The sequence below is a fragment of the Diadema setosum genome, chromosome 3 (genome assembly GCF_964275005.1).
Source record: "Diadema setosum chromosome 3, eeDiaSeto1, whole genome shotgun sequence".
Lineage (NCBI taxonomy): Eukaryota > Metazoa > Echinodermata > Echinoidea > Diadematoida > Diadematidae > Diadema > Diadema setosum.
Genome location: NC_092687.1, coordinates 13,653,911 through 13,671,648, shown reverse-complemented (window position 1 = coordinate 13,671,648; position 17,738 = coordinate 13,653,911). Strand labels below are relative to the sequence as shown.

At 35.8% G+C, this 17,738-nt stretch overlaps 1 protein-coding gene across 1 annotated transcript; it reads left to right on the top strand.

Moving 5' to 3' along the window:
* Positions 1-4,675: 4,675 nt before the first annotated feature.
* LOC140246563 (bone morphogenetic protein 1 homolog) lies at positions 4,676-16,064 on the top strand. Its single transcript, XM_072325905.1, has 5 exons — positions 4,676-4,679; positions 8,143-8,324; positions 9,816-9,990; positions 12,245-12,426; positions 15,912-16,064. The coding sequence occupies exons 1-5, from the start codon at positions 4,676-4,678 to the stop codon at positions 16,062-16,064; spliced, it is 696 nt and encodes a 231-aa protein (XP_072182006.1).
* The last annotated feature ends 1,674 nt before the right edge of the window (positions 16,065-17,738 follow it).

The window sequence follows — 17,738 nt, the reverse complement described above, 5'->3', positions numbered from 1 at the left end:
CGAAAAAGACATACTATTATTGCTGACAAGAGGACAATTGTATTACTTCAGGTTCCTAGCCAGATTTTTTTTTTTCTCATGAGGAGCTGCGTAGGTCAAGATAACGGACCTTTGATAACTGAGGCGTAATGGGGATATGGTGTGTCAAGGGTCAATGGTAACCATTCACTCAACTCAATTTCATTCATCTTTATTTTCATTTCCATTAAATAAACAGGGAAAATTATATACAGTGCATCAACAGAACATGTTTGTAGTCATTTCAAAAACGTACATTAACAAAATACATGTGATCATGAGTAACAACATATTGCATTTATGAGGTATACACATATGCATATTACACGGATGGGAATGGAAATGGAGGGTCCCACTAAAAAGCCAAGCTTGTACGATATGGGACCCTCAGAAATACATAAGAAAACGAATAATGACTTCATGAAACTACAAATATATGAAACAAAAACAAAGAAACCAATGTCAACTGACATGAAATAAAATAACAGGAAGGAACGGAAAAAACGAGGAAAAAAAAAAGAGAAAATGAAACTGCAACACACGCCATCGTGGACACAAGCAAACTGAATTCCAGGATGTAGGAATGATAAGACGCACCCTGGAATGATATTGCGAATTAAGAATTGGGTACATATACCAGAAAAAAAAATACAGAAGAGCGGACATACTAAAAGGAAAGAATAGACACAATGATACATTATTCAATAACAGTAACATTTGAGGAGAACTTATATTCGACAGATTATTTTACTCTAATAATAGAAAATATTTGATATGTAATTGATTAATGCATATATAAAAGAAAGATGATGACTTAATAGAGTTGATTAAACAAACCAAATCCCGTTGTATGTTATAAGATTTCAATAAAAATAATTTCAATTCATTCTTGAAAGAATTCAAAGTTCGTGCTGTTACAATATCGTTAGGAAGTGAGTTCTAATACTTTGGCCCATCGTAAATGAAGGTGTTCTGAGCCAGCAGAGTTCTGAAAAAGGGCAAATGAAATTCATTCGAACGCCTTGTTGGGTAATTGTGAACGAACTGATTTCTTGGAAACATTGTTTCAAATGAAGGGTTTGTTTGCAAAAACCGATAAGTCCATTTTTGAAGATTTTGAAGTACGATCTCTGTCATAAAGTACAAAATAATACATTTTAAATGATATATAGGTCACTACATATAAAGGTATATTTTTGAAGTTATGGTCAAAATAAGCAAAACATTTCTTATTATTCTCTTTATTTTTCTTGACCTTTAATCGCAATTATCTCCATTTGGCAAATATGGACTTATCGGTTTTTGCAAACAAACTCTTCAAATATATTTGGAATATTATTTTTGTCGTAATTTGTTTTCAAAAAATAACGGGTCAGTATGAGACAGAAATGCAGTTTGACATAAAATACGGAGTGACTTCTTTTGTAATAAACCTAATTTATCTAAGAGTGTTTGATATGTATTTCCCCACGCAAGAATACCATAATTTAAGTATGGAAATATGAGAGATGGATATAATGTAATCAGGGGAAACCTCCCCTTTAGATATAGTTACAAAATCATCATTCAAAAAGAAGGTATAAAAAATTGCTAAATCGTGTCAGGTGTCACACATTTATCTACCTATGAGTCTTAAATGTGTACTAAAGCTTATGGAGCTTGACCAAACGGGGACCTTATCAACGGCGTAGCCAGGATTTCATCTTAGGGGGGGGGGGGGGGGTTGGGAGTGGGGTTTCCCCCTCCCACGGTAAGAACTTTTTGCATTTTGATGTTGTAAATTGGGCAATTTGATGCATGTTTTTGCGCGTGTTATCGACAGTCCCACTTGTTTAAGGTAGCAGTATATTAAAATTTTTGATGTAGATTATTATTGAACAATTTGCCTATAAAATGGTATAATGTAAATACACTTCTTGTATTAATTCTTTTCACTAAATATCATGAACGAGACTGAACCCGAGCGAGCGGAGCGAGCGAGGGGGAGGGGAGGGTGTGGGAGGGGGGTGTTCCCCCTTCCACGGTAAGAACTTTTTGCATTTTGATGTTGTAAATGGTGCAATTTGATGCATGTTTTTGCGTGTTTTATCGACGTGAAACAGTCCCACTTGTTTAAGGTAGCAGTATATTTTGATGTAGATTATTATTGAACAATTTGCCTATAAAATGGTATTATTCAAATACACTTCTTGTATTAATTCTTTTCACTGAATATCATGAACGAGACTGAACCCGAGCGAGCGGAGCGAGCGAGGGGGGAGGGGAGGATGTTGGAGGGGGGTGTCCCCCCTCCCACGGTGAGAACTTTTTGCATTTTGATGTTGCAAATGGTGCAATTTGATGCATGTTTTTGCGTGTCTTAACGAGTTGAAACAGTCCCACTTGTTTAAGGTTGCAGTATATTTAAGTGCAGATTATTATTGAACAATTTGCCTATAAAATGGTATCATTTGAATAATCTTCTTAATAATTCTTACACTGAATATCATGAACGCTGTCTGTTCAGCAATTAAACAGAAAAAGCATGGACACGAGGGTGTGGATAGGGGCATATCCCCTCCCACACGAAAGTGATTTTTGCGTTTTCAGACCTGAAATACAGCGATCTGGTGCAAATTTTTGGTGCAATACTTTTAGCTCTTATTCCGAATATGCATCATCTGTGTGGTAGAGCTTAGGGGAAGGGGGATTCCCCCTCCCGCTCGCGGAGCTTTTGCGTTTTTAGAATTGAAATAAAGCGATGGGGCACACTCTTTGTGGAAAATTCGGAAATTGTCATTCCCAAAAATGTACCAAGTCTATAGTGGGTAACAAGCAATGAAATGGTGGCAAGATACCTCTCCCATGTTCAAGGGAGCCTTTTTTTTTTCAGTTTTAAGCTTTTAGAACTGAAATTCAACAAGCTGGCACACACTTTTGTTGGAATATCTGGAAATTTGTCAATCAGAAGAGAAGTGTAGCAAGTCTGTGGAAGGAGATTCTGTATAATTTTCTGATTGCAGTTAAACGTTTTGGTGCGCACATTTTGTGTCATATTTGGAAAACTGTTTATGATCAAAGTGTAGCCACAGTCTACTTCTATGCATGGCGGGGGGGGGGGGGTGGGGGCGAGCAGGGAGACAACGAGGGCGAGTGTTATCTCCATCCTTCCCTTACTATGGAGCTTTTGCCTTTTTAAGGTTGAAATTGAGATATCTCGTATACGCATATTTGATGGAATATTTGGGAAATCACAGAAAAAAAAAACTGATGGGGGGGGGGAGGAAACTTAGGGAGGAAAGGGTCGATTAAAAGGGGAAATTCCCCTTGTACATGAGGGAACTTTGAGTTTTCGGAATATAAGTGATAAGTGTTGTGCACTCAGAATTATTCATATTTTTTTGTAAATCTAAAAAGTGTACTAAGCTAGGGAAAGAGGCACAGAGGGGGAGGGTTTGGGAAGGGGATACCCCCTCCCAAGCACGAGAGATTTTGCATATTTTGAATTAAAATTTAACGATCTGGTGCACACTTTGAGTGAAATATTCAAAAAAATATGATCTTATTTGATGAAAGGTTGCAAAGGAGACCCGTTTCATGTGCATGCATACAGTATACACGCATTTTTTTCGCCTCCCAAATCCCCGGTCCAAATCTTGGACCTTATTGGAAGGGGGTCCTCCTCTCATACGAGGGAGCTTTTACATTTAGAACTGAAATCTAGCACTCAGGTTCACACGTTGATGGGATTTTTTTGTTGTTGTTGTTTTTGTTGCTGTTGCACAATAATTGTCAGTCAGAAATAATAAAAAATTCATATAAGGAGACAGTGTAGGGGGCTAAATCATGGAATAATGTATTTGTCACCAAATTATTTTTGTTTGTGTTAAATTCTACCGTTCATGCTTATGATACGCGTAAAAGTAATCTCATTCATCAACCCTTTGCAAGAACTCAAACTGCCCAAAATTCATTTGGATATGTTTGTATTAGAGAATGGAATAATTTGCCATTGAGAATAAGGTCAGCCTCATCACTATCCAACTTAAACGTACATGTCGCATCTATCTTGAGGGAAATTTGTAAAACAAGAATTGATCAGGGAAGCTGAATTTAAAAGTATAGTAGAATAGAAAGTATCTTTCTGCAATTTCATGTGAATTATATGTATGTGCATGAGCGTTTTTGTGACACGTGTTTGTGTGATTGAATGTGTGTGTGTGTGCGTGTGTGTGTGTGTGTGTGTGCTTGTGTTGCATCTGTCCTATGTAAATATGTTACTATTATACTTTAGTATGTTTTGCTTTGTTTTATATGTTTATCCGGGACCCCTTTTTTACAAGCTCTGCTTCTTTTGGGGTCCCAAACCATTCATTATTCTTAATGCTGTATCCTTTTGTAAAATGTCAAATGTTTAATGAATTGGTTAAATAAACTTGAACTTTAACTTGAACTACCCTAAAGATCTATGGAGATGGACCGAAGGGAGGGTGTGGGAGGGGGTCCCGTTCCCACAGTGAGATTTTGCTGTTGTAGAATTAAAATGAGTGTAATATTTTCAAATGTTTTAGTCCCTGTCATACTCAGACACAATTTGAATAACAAATCGTGGCATCTTTCACCTCTTGAGCCGCTACGTGCGTCTTGTTACTATGGGTTTATGGAGACGGACCTAAGGATGAGTATGTAGGAAGGAGTGTCCCCATTCCACATCTAGAAAGTTTTCACTGTTGCACTATCTGGTGTACTATCTGTGGTGGAATGCAATCCTAGCAAATCTTACAATAGCGGCCTTCTGCATAATCGCTTCTTAACTATAATTGTTATTGTAATCCTTGCTGCATAGACATGTATACTGTATATTATATCATTAATTTCATTTTATATCGTTGTTTATGCAAGTCAAACGACTCTGTTTTAAACATACTTTGTATGTTTCCCACATGTTCATGATTATGTACCTTATATACATGTATATTGATTTGCAGAAAATAAAGTATCTATCAAACATAGTACAGCTGTCACATATATCCGCATATGCGTCTTCACTCTATGACGTTTAAGGAGGTGGGGAGAAGAGGAATGCCACCCCCCCCCCACACACACACACACATACACGCCCATGTAAGAGAGAAAGCTTTTGTATTTTTAGATTCAGCTTAAGATCTGCGGACACTTTACGAAATACTTGGAACACTGTTGAATATTTCCCAAATTTTCAGTTATTTGGAGAAGGGGGATTACCTTTTAGGCATTTTCCGAGGTGGATTAAAAAAAAAATAAGGAAAAAGAAAAAGAATTTTAGGATAGCGTCTGATGCGTGCACAATGGCGTTTTATTTTATTCATCTTTCAGGTTACACATTTTTCGCTTTTGCTTTGTAGTATATGGGTTCCACATTATTCATATTTGCTTATATTTGTTGATTTCATTACAAATTCACTGTCTTGTGTTTAACTTGTGTTGAAATAAAAAAAAAAATATTTGTGAAATATGGATTATTGAACAATGAATGAATGAATAAAAAACTTTTTGAATTTAAAATGTGTCCTAATTGGTCTATCCTTGCTCTCAATCTTGTCTGTGTCCTTATTCTAAGATTTCACTAAACTTTTCAGATGGTACTATTGCATGGATAACTAGAAAAGCACTCTGAGAGCGCAGACCTCCGTCAAGCAGATTTTCCACCAATGATCTTGCTCTTCCCAAAGAGATATTTCTCATCGCCACCACTGGGGAAAAGCTATTCGGGCTCTTCCATAGAGACCAGTGTTTTCCACTTTTAAATCGTTCGTTTTTATTCTTACCGATTTGATATCTCTTGAAGTCTGCAAACAATTTTCTCTTACAGGACCATGCCACGGCATAATTTATAATAATTAAACGATCATTGCAGGTTTACAAAGCAAACACGTTACTGTATACATACTAGCGCGCTCGCAGTTGCTTTTATCCGAGATTTCCCGGTTCCGGTTGTATGCCGTGTCCGTTCAAATTGACAGCGTCTGGGATGAGCCGGCGTGCCGTGTTTGTGCTAGACGGTCTGGCACGAACTTGACACCGTGTTCATTCTCTGTTAGTGCTGTGTTCACGCCGAGTCGAGCTTTGATATGGACACGGCGTGCCCCCAGAGGACGTGCCATGTTTTGGTGGCTGATATGAAAGGGGTATTTTACCAAAAACAAAAACAACAAAAAACAACAAAAAACACTGTTTTACTTTGGGTCATGGAGACAATATAGGAGGATTTCAGGAGCAATGCTAATAATCCTTGCATGACTATCGAAACCTACACCTTCAATAGGACGGATATCGCTTCGATCGGCGACTTGTAAACCGGCTCTCCAGATCTCCCTATCTACATCGGCAAGGGAAACGCTGGGGGAGGGTTCTCTCTGCCCCTGTAATTCTGAGCGATTCCGGTAAGAATGGTTGTAACCAGATTATCTTTATCTTTGACAAGTAATGTACGTTTGGTGATTGTTTTAGTTATGTTGCCCACGTAGATTTGTCGGTTATAGTGTGGTCATCTCTACAGTGCGTATCAACAAAAAGAAAAAAAAAAGAAACTAAGTGCTACTTATTACGGCTACTGTTTTATTTTCAGCTATGGAGAGCGCGATATTAGTTGTACGAAAATTTGAACTCTTCTTTCCATTGATACCTAATTGTGTTGTCAAAAGTCGTGCATGACTATGCACATGAACTTTAAAGACAACAATAACAAACTGCACTTTTTTCCAAGTTTGTGTGTTATTGTTAAGGAACAATGCATGTCTCACTGCGTGGATGGGATCTGTCAATGAAAGTGGTCAAATCATCAGGCCAGCTTGCACAACTGCAGCTTCATGTCTCGGGTTTCTTCTAACCTTTTGTGACTAATAACCTTCAACACGTCCACGTTGTCGAATACTAATTGCTCCTTACCATAAGGGCTAAACCATTATACATTTTTTCTCTTCATAATTCATTCTATGCGTTGAATATGAACAGAGAAAATGGATTGTGTGTGTTGGCCTCTGTGGATGTGACGAAGTTATCGAACAGCTAGGTGGCCATGTTAAAGGTTATAAACTATGAAATGTTAGGATAAACCAAAAACACATTGTCAAACCCTAAACACAAACCTGCATTCTTACAGGCTGGTCTATTTGGCCACGTTCAGTTACAGATCTCATCCATGCAGTGAGACATGCATTCTTCCTTCACGATAACACCCAAACTTGGAAAAAGTGCAATTTGTCATTGTTGTCTTTAAAGTCCATATGCTTAGTCATGCATGATATTTGTCAACATAATTCGGTATCAATGGAACGAAGAAAAATTTCCCGGCCTTTCCTTCCAACCAACATTACGCTCTCCATAGCCGATAATTATGAAATAGTAGCCCTTCAAATTTGGATGAGTTTTCTTTTTTAATACGCACTGTATATCGGTTTGGAAATGTTTCTGTTTAATGTGTGTGTGTGTGGGAAGGGGGTTGAATAACAGGTTCATTGACAGTAAGGTTGGGGCTATTCCATCCACGTTTAACTGAGAATGAGAATCGCTATCTCGCAGACTCAAATGATGCATATAAAAATACTCTGATGATACCAGGGTCGCTTTTTCTGTTCTTTTTATGCTCATTCAATGGGCTTGCACTTTTCTTCAGCTATTACGGAAATTGACACTTCTTTTTTTAATATTAAATGTAAGATCGTGTGAAGATGAAAGTGTGTATTAGAGCAATAAAAGGTACCGTGTACTACCCCCCACATCTTGTGCTTAGCAAAAGTGCGCATGTAGATCAAATCAAACAGTGTGCTGATCGTCATGTTCATATATATATATATGAATAAGAAATCTACACTTAAAATATTTGCTGTTTATTCTATCCCCATTTCCTTACGTTTATCATTTTCCTCGTCTCATATTATTTTCCTAATTTATCCTGTTTGAGTTTCCTTGTCCGCTTCTGCTTTAAAGAACTCTAAAACACATGTCTTTGTAAAATATCTTGCTTTTAGTGTTGGCAGTGATTGTAGTAGTTTGCTGCGTGTTGTCAAAAAGGATTACTCGCAAAAGCGACGCGAAGACGGAAAAAAAAAGGCTAACATGCAATTTGTCTTGTTGTCGTTTTGAACCTCTACTTTTGTTCCCTAGGTTGTGGAGGTTACTACAACGAGTCATCGGGCTCTTTCACCAGCCCAAATTATCCCAGCAACTACGACTTCGGTGTGACGTGCGACTACCTTCTCGTTGCCGGTGACGGAGAGACCATTACAGTCACATTCGACGATTTCAGCCTCGAGATCTCTACAAACTGCAGATACGATTCACTCTCGGTATGTCTCAAACACACACAGACACACACACACGCCCTTAAATGTATATTATATATATATATATGATTATATATATATAATATATATATATATATATATATATATATATATATATATATATATATATATATTTATATATATATATATGGTTACAGCTCGTTATTCCGAAGGTTCGTTAATCCGAAAATGAAACAAAGCTCGTTATTCCGAAGGTTCGTTACGGACCCTATTTCATTTCGGATCTACGAATCTCGGAATAACGAGCCCTATTTTATTTTCGGATAAACGAGCTTTCGGAATAACCAACCCTATTTCATTTTCGGATTAACGAATCTTCGGAATAACGAACCTTCGGATTAACGCCACAAATGTTCGGATGAACGAACCTCTAGGTATATGGAATTTGTGTGTTTCGGATTAACGAACTTCGGAATAACGAATCTTCGGAATAACGAACCTTCGGAATAACGAACAGCACCCATATATATATATATATATATATATATATATATATATATATATATAAAATATTATATAATATATATAGTTTTTACATATTGGTTGCTTCTATCCCTAACATGCCTTACTCACATTCTAAAACTATTTTGAAGCACTAAAGCTGGGTCTTTGTTTCACCTGCTAATGGTAAATAATGCCTTTAAGGTGCTATTGATTACTTCAACTTTTTCTCGAATATGTTATCATACACAGTGGATATTCTGCAACCTTTTAAAATATCATGATTATTGATACAATAATTGCAGGTTTATGTTTACGATGAAGCTATTGCTAGTGCGCGGGAAATCGATAGTATAATGTGTGCATCCTATAGTTTGTTGTAGCGAAACTCGTCACGATAGATACAGCTACAGCTTTTCAGGTTCGACTGAATTATACAATTATTGTACATACATGTGGATGTACATGTGGGACTATTATCACAGTCGAATCATCGCCCTGCAAGTGTCCAAACCTCCTCAAAAACTGCTGCAGAAAATCCAAAATTGAGCACTCCGTACAGCTGTACATAGTACCCACTGACGCTTCGTGGTTATTCGCGTTATTCCATGTAAACACATATTTTTTTTTTTCCGATGATTTTTTACGATTTTGTTGGCGTTTCACTGACAAAACCTTCTTGAATTATCGCAGACAGTGTAGCAAAGCATTCTGGGACATGTTGTCAAAGGTTAGAAGGTGAAAGAACTTTGGAATGACGTCGTTTATATGTCATCTCATTTACTACGGGATATTCCGTATGTGGCCCCTGCGGCGTTTGAACGAACTATGCAATATCCCGTAGTTGGCCCGATATGAGTTAAGTATGACAATAAATCAGTGCTGCTAGAAAGAACAATGACAATGAAACTAATGAAACCGTTAATTCTTAAAAGTGATAAATATCACCATAAGGACGATGTTGGTTATAGGTATATTTACTGTTTCATATTGATATCGGTTTGTTGTACTCAATATCTTTATCTCTCCAAGATCTACGACGGAGCTTCATCATCTGAACCTCTCCTCGGCCAGTGGTGCGGCACCGACAGCCCCGGGGTTGTGGTCGGGGTCAGACAGTCGATGCTCATTCGATTCGTGAGCGACTTTTCCGTGAGCTCATCCGGCTTCTCCGCATCCTACGTCATAGAACCTCCTGAAACTGGAGGTGAGATAAATAAATGAATAATGAATAAATATACAAATACACGAATGCATGATGTATATAATATATATATATATATATATATATATATATATATATATGAAGGGTTTGTTCGCAAAAACCGATAAGTCCATATTTGCCAAATGGAGATATTTGCGATTAAAGGTCAAGAAAAATAAAGAGAATAATAAGAAAATTTTTGCTTCTTTTGACCATAACTTCAGAAATGTACCTTTATATGTAGTGACCAATATATCATTTAAAAGGTATTATTTTGTACTTTATAACAGAGACCGTACTTCAAAATATAAAAATGGACTTATCGGTTTTTGCAAACAAACTCTTCATATGTATATATATATATATATATATATATATATATATATATAATAAGCGTTCATAGGGCGGCACCTTTAGGGCAAATACGTCTGTAAAGGAGGTTTCTTGAGGGGATTTGATTTGATTTGATTTGATTTTTGATTTATTGTTCCACATCTCAAAACACAAATAACATGACACAATCGATTTGACATAAGACTGAACATAGCGTCGTAATTACAAAGAATACAAGAGAAGACAATTTTACAAACATGAAATGTGGGGATCTACTAATTCTTTTTAAAAGGGAAATTTTCGATCCCCCTCAAGGTTTTGACAATGTTTTTCAGTACTTTATCACTGATCTCAGGATTAGTCCGCAGTGGAATACAGATGGCGCGGTATATGTGCAGATTGAAGACTGTACCATCATTGTAATTCAGGGGAGATTGGTAGCGATACAAGAAAAAAAAAAACCAACGAAATGGGTGTACATTTTGGATGTGTTTGTACTTGTATATCTGTTTTTTCTCGAAAAAAAAAATGTATATAATCTCATTAGCATACGAACTTAGTGGTATAATATGCATTTGTGGCTTTTGTCAATTCAATCCTTCATTGAACCAATATCTAAGGCACAATTTCTCAAAAAGGGCATTCAATGTTTGCATTTTCTGAAATTTGTTGTGCTATTTTGAGAAAATTAACCATGACTATGATTTGATTCTGCATTTCCCCTTCATGCCTGGAAATAGCACTATCCATAATGATATTGTATGTATAATAAAATATATTATATGCGCATGTGTGCGTTTCTTTCGTTATGTTTATGATAAACCTGCCGGTATGCACGTTCTTCGATACTACAATCACCTATGAAGAGTTTGTTCGCAAAAACGGATAAGTTCATATTTGCCAAATGGAGATATTTGCGATTAAAGGTCAAGAAAAATAAAGAGAATAATAAGAAACTATTTGCTTCTTTTGACCACAACTTTAAAAATGTACCTTTATATGTAGTGACCAATATATCATTTTAAAGGTATTATTTTGTACTTTATGACAGAGGCCGTACTTCAAAATCTTCAAAAATGGACTTATCGGATTTTGCGAACAAACACTTAATATAATTTATCACTACTATCGCTATTATTCTACTGCTACTGCTTCTGGTAGTACAACCACTACATATTATGACAAGAATATTGCAAAGAGAAAAGCCCTTTTCTGTGACGTGTATTCTACAGATTAAACCTAAATTTTAATGTTTCCGAAGATATCCTTCTCGCCACCTTTCATTGTGAGTTTGCTTCACATTCGGGAATCTTTCAGCACAAAGCCTGTCAAATCGATGGGATCTTAAAGACTTGAGATTTAGTCACAGCATGTTACGTTTTACATGTATGTCAGTTCTTGTGCTATGATATCATAAACATTTTGACATTTCTTCTTTTTTATTTGACGCTTAGAAACCAAGATGATTGTTATAAACAGTTCAAGGGAAGATACGGGCATTATGAAGGCTAGTTTTATCAAAACGTATAGTATTATTTCATTACAACTCATGGAAATTGATGATAACTCTCCTTTACCAGTCACAGGCCGAAGTCTCTTCGTCAAAGTAAACTTACTGTTCATTAAAAGTCTTTATCGGTTATGGATCGGAGTAATCGTTGATTACGTCCTCAATGGTAACTCGCGACTGCTAAAACGGGGCTCAGATGACATATCTTTGTCTACAAGTCAGGTGACGCTTTGTCAATATCTTAATAGTAGAAATTAAAAAAAAAAATAATGGACGGGGATTACGATATGACTTAGATATGAATGGTTTCGGTAAGATGCCGTACATTAGAATTTTGTATTATATCACTTTATAGTCGCAAACAAAATTATAAACGTGGTGCCTTTATCACTTTTTTGATCGTTCCGGTTCCAGATTGCGGACATGTTTTCACTAAGTCAACTGGACAGTTTACCTCGCCAAACTTTCCAAGTAACTATGGCAACAACGAGATGTGCTCATTCAAAATCGAGGCTGGAGCTGGCGAGACTGTCACACTCAGCTTTGACTCCTTCGATCTGGAGAGTCACATCTCGTGTGCCTACGATGCTGTCGAGGTACCGTCCACATTGCTCCTTTCTTGCGGAAGAACTTCCGGAACAGTTAAATTTCTTTCGTCTAGAAAAGTGAATTTTACGTGCATATCAAGGAAAATTGTTATCAACCTTAACAGAAATCATTGCAGCTATAAAATTATGAAATTTTACTAACTTTCACGAAGTAGATCTTAAAATTCAAAATAAAAATACAAATAGTGAATTGATGATGTTCTTCTGCCCTACTTTGGAAAAAGGAAGCAAGTGACATTTTTATAGATATTGACTTTTTTTTTTATTGATTTGGCATATTTAAGGCATACTTTATTTGGTTACAGCTAGTTATCCCCAAGGTTCGTTAGTCCGAAGGCTCTTTAGTCCGAATATTCGTTATTCCGAAGGTTCATTATTCCGAATTTCATTTTCGAATTAACGGACCTCCGGAATAACGAACCTTCGGAATAACGCCACAAATGTTCGGATTAACGAACCCTTTTTCATTGTCGGATTAAAGAACCTCTAGGTATAGGGAATTTGTGTGTTTCGGATTAACGACCCTTCGGAATAACGAAGAGCACCCCTTTATTTAATTGAAAAATCCAAAAGTTACTATTTTGACTAATTTCTGAAATTGTCGGCTGGCAAAAGAAAGTACACAAAAATTGCATGATAAAAATTGGCAAAAGAAAGCAAATTACAACCTCATGATATGACTGTCACTTGCTTCCCTTTGCCAAATCATTTATATTTACACACAATCTAAAATACTTTGGCAAAAGGGAGCAAGCAACATCCGTATGATATGATTGTCACTAGCTTCCTTTTGCCTATTGTTTATGCTTATTACAAATCTATAATACTTTGGCAAAAGGAAGCAAGTAGAAAATTTTCAGGATATGATTGTCACTTGCTTCCGTTTGCCAGATTTTTCATTTTTGTTAAAAATCTGAAACACTTTGGCAAAAGAAAGTAAGTTACAAGCGTATGATATGATTGTCACTTGCTTCCTTCAACCAAATTATTTATATTTGCACACAATCTAAAATACTTCTGCAAAAGGAAATAAGTAACATCATTATGATATGACTGTCACTTGCTTCCTTTTCCCATTTTTTTTAATGTTTGGTAGAAACCTATGATACTTTGGCGAAAGAAAGCAGGTAACATACTCATGATATGATCATCACATGCTTCCTTTTGCCAGATTTTTCATGTATGCTACAAATCTACAATACTTTGGTAAAAGGAAGCAAAATACATAAGAATGAGTTTCTATGGGAATATCAACATTCTTCGAATTGATATGAATGCATCACCATATGACTTGCACGAATACCGACATTGTTTTTTCTCCACCCAAAAACATATTTTCTTCATTTGTAGCATTTGTACTCGATGTCACTTGCTTCCTTTTGCCAAAGTCGGGCAATATTGCCTTAAATCTTGTCGTACTGATTGTACTAAGACCTTGCAAGAAATTTCTTTTTTTTTCAAGCCTCAGAATCAAATCCTAAAATAAATATAATTTGACAGATCGTCATTTTGAGGTTATCCATACCATTAATGATATTTTTCCTGATGTTTTTATAGAAACATAATCATTTTAATTTTGGTATTCTCCTTCCTGTCGTATAAGCCTGATGAAAAATTTGGGTGAGGTGATGCAATCATCAGCGCATTCATTTTGCATAATCATATTAACTGTTTGAGAACTGTTTTGCACAAAAAAAAATATCAAATCTATAGATTTAGAGTAATCTTACTTTTGTTTTCTTTGTTGTGACGTACAATCTTACTCGTTCTTATCCAGACCAGGTATCACTTTTCAAAAATATTTCAAATTTTCACATATTAATTGAATAAAGGCAAGTGTATTATAGGAGAACATATGAAGGGTTTGTTTGCAAAAACCGATAAGTCCATTTTTGAAGATTTTGAACTACGATCTCTGTCATAAAGTACAAAATAATACCTTTTAAATGATATATTGGTCACTTCATATACAGGTATATCTTTTAAGTTATGGTCAAAAGAAGCAAACATTTTCTTATTATTCTCTTTATTTTTACTTTATGACAGAGATCGTTCTTCAAAATCTTCAAAAACGGACTTATCGGTTTTTGGAAACAAACCCTTCATATAATTGAATTTTTAGAAAAATATGACAACTCTATCAAAATTTACTAATCTTTACAGTTCCTGATCCGCAATAGCGGGATAAGACGATTACAACAATTATTACAACAATTATTTCTGATGTTACAGTGGGAGAACAATACGAAAAAATATAGAGACAATTCAATATATTGCATTTATTCTAATTTTATTGAAATAACCTTAAAACCTTTCATAAAGGAGGGTAAATAATATTTCTCTCAACCTTCTGTTTCCTTTTTTTGTTCATATATTTTATTTGCATACATAAGCCCAAGTATGTGTGTGTGTCTGTTTGTGTGTGTGACTGTGACATGTGACCTTCTATCACATAACTAACCAAAAACAAAAGCTGAAAAAAAGTCGCAAGACATGGGTTTTTAGTGAAGTAAGCATTCTAAAAGAGAAGACTTAAAGCTTTAAAATGTTGTGTTACTAAATTCAAGGAGACTCTCCGAACCTAAATAAATATAAAAAGGACTCATGCTAGATGAGAGTGTATTTAAAAAAAAAAAATGAGAAAAGAGCCTTTGAAGGATAGGGTCTACATTGAAGCGCGTTAACCTTATGAAGCAGTGCTTTGGGCAATGAAGATGAGAAAATACAAACAAAAACAAAAACAAAAACTGGGTGTAATTCTTTTTAGAAACAACAATGAAGGAGTTATCAAATCAAGCTGAAACTAAGCTTGATCTATATTAACACATTAATTTTTATCCATGGCTATTGCCAATTTCCAACGCTTTAGCATCATCTCTTCCAATTATTTAACTTGAAAGTGAAGAGTGATGTGTAAACGAGAAGATACACCAAATCACACTATTCTGAAAAAGAAAGAAAGAAAGAAAGAAAATAGTGTTCTCGTAAAAGTTCATGATCAAAGACTTGAGAATTATGTAGAAGAAGAATTACTCTTTCAGAAAAAAAAAAAAAACCAACTAGAAATTCATTAGGTTAAACTCCTTCACCTAGTCTGGGTTCCAGTAGAAAATCAGGGCATATGACCTATTGTTGGTTTGGTAAGACACTGTTATTGATCTCTCTGGCTTACAATAGATTGTTCAAAAACGTAGATTTCAGTCGTTGATTTATCACATACGTGTGAAATTATCATAATTGGAAGGAAATGGATATCATTTTTTTTTATTTTAGATTTTGTTCATATCTGATGTATTTCTAGACATTATAGGTTATATCTCCCATGCTTCTTTTACTTATTTATACATTGAAGCTGAATGCACATCAATACGCGAAAGAAAAACTAACAAACAAGCATATCTGGAAAGGGGAAAAAGGGACAAGTGCTGTAAAGGCACACTTACAGGCATTTGTTCTTCATGCAACTCTTCCAGATCAGGGACGGCAACGGTAACCTCCTCCAAAAAGTGTGTGGCTCAGAAGTCCCGGATCCTATCACATCGACCAATAGCGGAATGATCGTCGAGTTTACGAGCGACAGTTCGATCACCCGTGGTGGATTTGAAGCTTCCTATATCAAGCAGTAGATGACTGCTTTGTTGTTGTTGTTATTGTTGTTTTTTCGCTCGTGTTTCTGTTTCTCAAACATGGGTGAGGATAAACAGATATTCCAGACAACCAACGGCGCAGATTGATAATGATAGTGTTTGATTGAGCAATCAAAAGAAAAGCAATCACATGTGGCATAAAATGCAATTTTCCGTGCTTACTTGGTAACAACTTAGATACATTAACTGAAACGGATGTAACCTGAAATACTGATGCCTTAGGAGAGTTGGCGAAATTCGACATTTTGTGCTTGACTTCCATTTCAGTGCAATAAAGAGAAAGTGAATGCATTATCATTTTCTTGTTGTGTTTTATTGTTAACACTGTTTTGCTAGCCTTTCTTTTGTTTATTTTTCGTGTTTAATGAGTGTGCTCATAGGAGAAAAGTTTTGTCTATGAAGTGTTTCCTACAGTGCAAAAAGCACTTAAGCATTTCAATCCAAGACATAAAGACGCATAGATCCGTGCAACAGCCACAGATACGTACCATCCCCATCACCACTACCACCAGCAATGATAATACACTCAAGGAAGTGAAACAACCACAAAAACAACACTCACACATGTTAGGAATCTTGGAGTGTGTTTTGACGCACATCTGAACATGGAAGCACACATCACAAAATAAAATGTGTGTAATTTATCATACCATAGTATTATGATAAACAATCTTAGACACATTAGGTAATATTTTGATGAGAATAGTATGGAAATGATCGTTCAAGCATGTATAGTTAGTAAATACTAAAAACTGGATTATTGCAATGGGTTATTACATGGACTCCCTGATTCTCAAGTTGCAGCGAGTCCAAAACTCCTGCGCAAGGCTTATCTGTAACAAACCAAGGTTCTCAAGTAGGATTACTCCTCTTCTGAAAGACCTACACACCGGCTTCCGATTCGTAAACGAATATTGTTTAAGATTTTTTGATTGTACATAAGTCACTCATCGGTCAAGCCCCCAGTTACATATCTGCACTAATAGTACTTAAATCTCATAGACATACTCATAATTTGCGCAGTTTTAAGGACACTCTTCTCTTACAAATACGAACGCGCAAAACAAAAGTAACATCGGGAGACAAAGCATTGGCCTGTGCAGCTCCCAAACTCTGGAATGATTTACCATTACAAGTCAGGAAATCTCCAACTTTAGCAGTCTTTAAATCAAGAGTCAAAACACATCTTTTCATTTAACTGTTCATTAATCATCAAGCACATCAGAAGCTTTTGCAGCGCAGAAGAATATATGTCTATAGGTTTTGTGCTTTATAAATTGATATATTATTATTAAGTGTATACATTCGCGCGAACACACACGCTCAGAAACTTTTACCGCAAGGAATCCAACCGAAATTTTGAAACCAATCATGCACCCTTTCATGTATACACACGTATTAACAGAGGCCGTAAAAGGTTTACTAATATGAATTTCTATGTTGCCGTTTTTTCTTCACTAAAGACCAAGTGCTTATATTTCTTCTTCAATACACAAATTTTGCTAAAATGACGTTTGAATTTAAGTTTTATCTCTAAAACACGCCCTAAAATAAGCCCCATATCTGATAAAAAAAAAAATTACCTTTAGTGGAGTAAAAACAATCATTTACAGTGAGTGGGTTTTTGGTTGTTGTTCTTTTACAATATAGGAT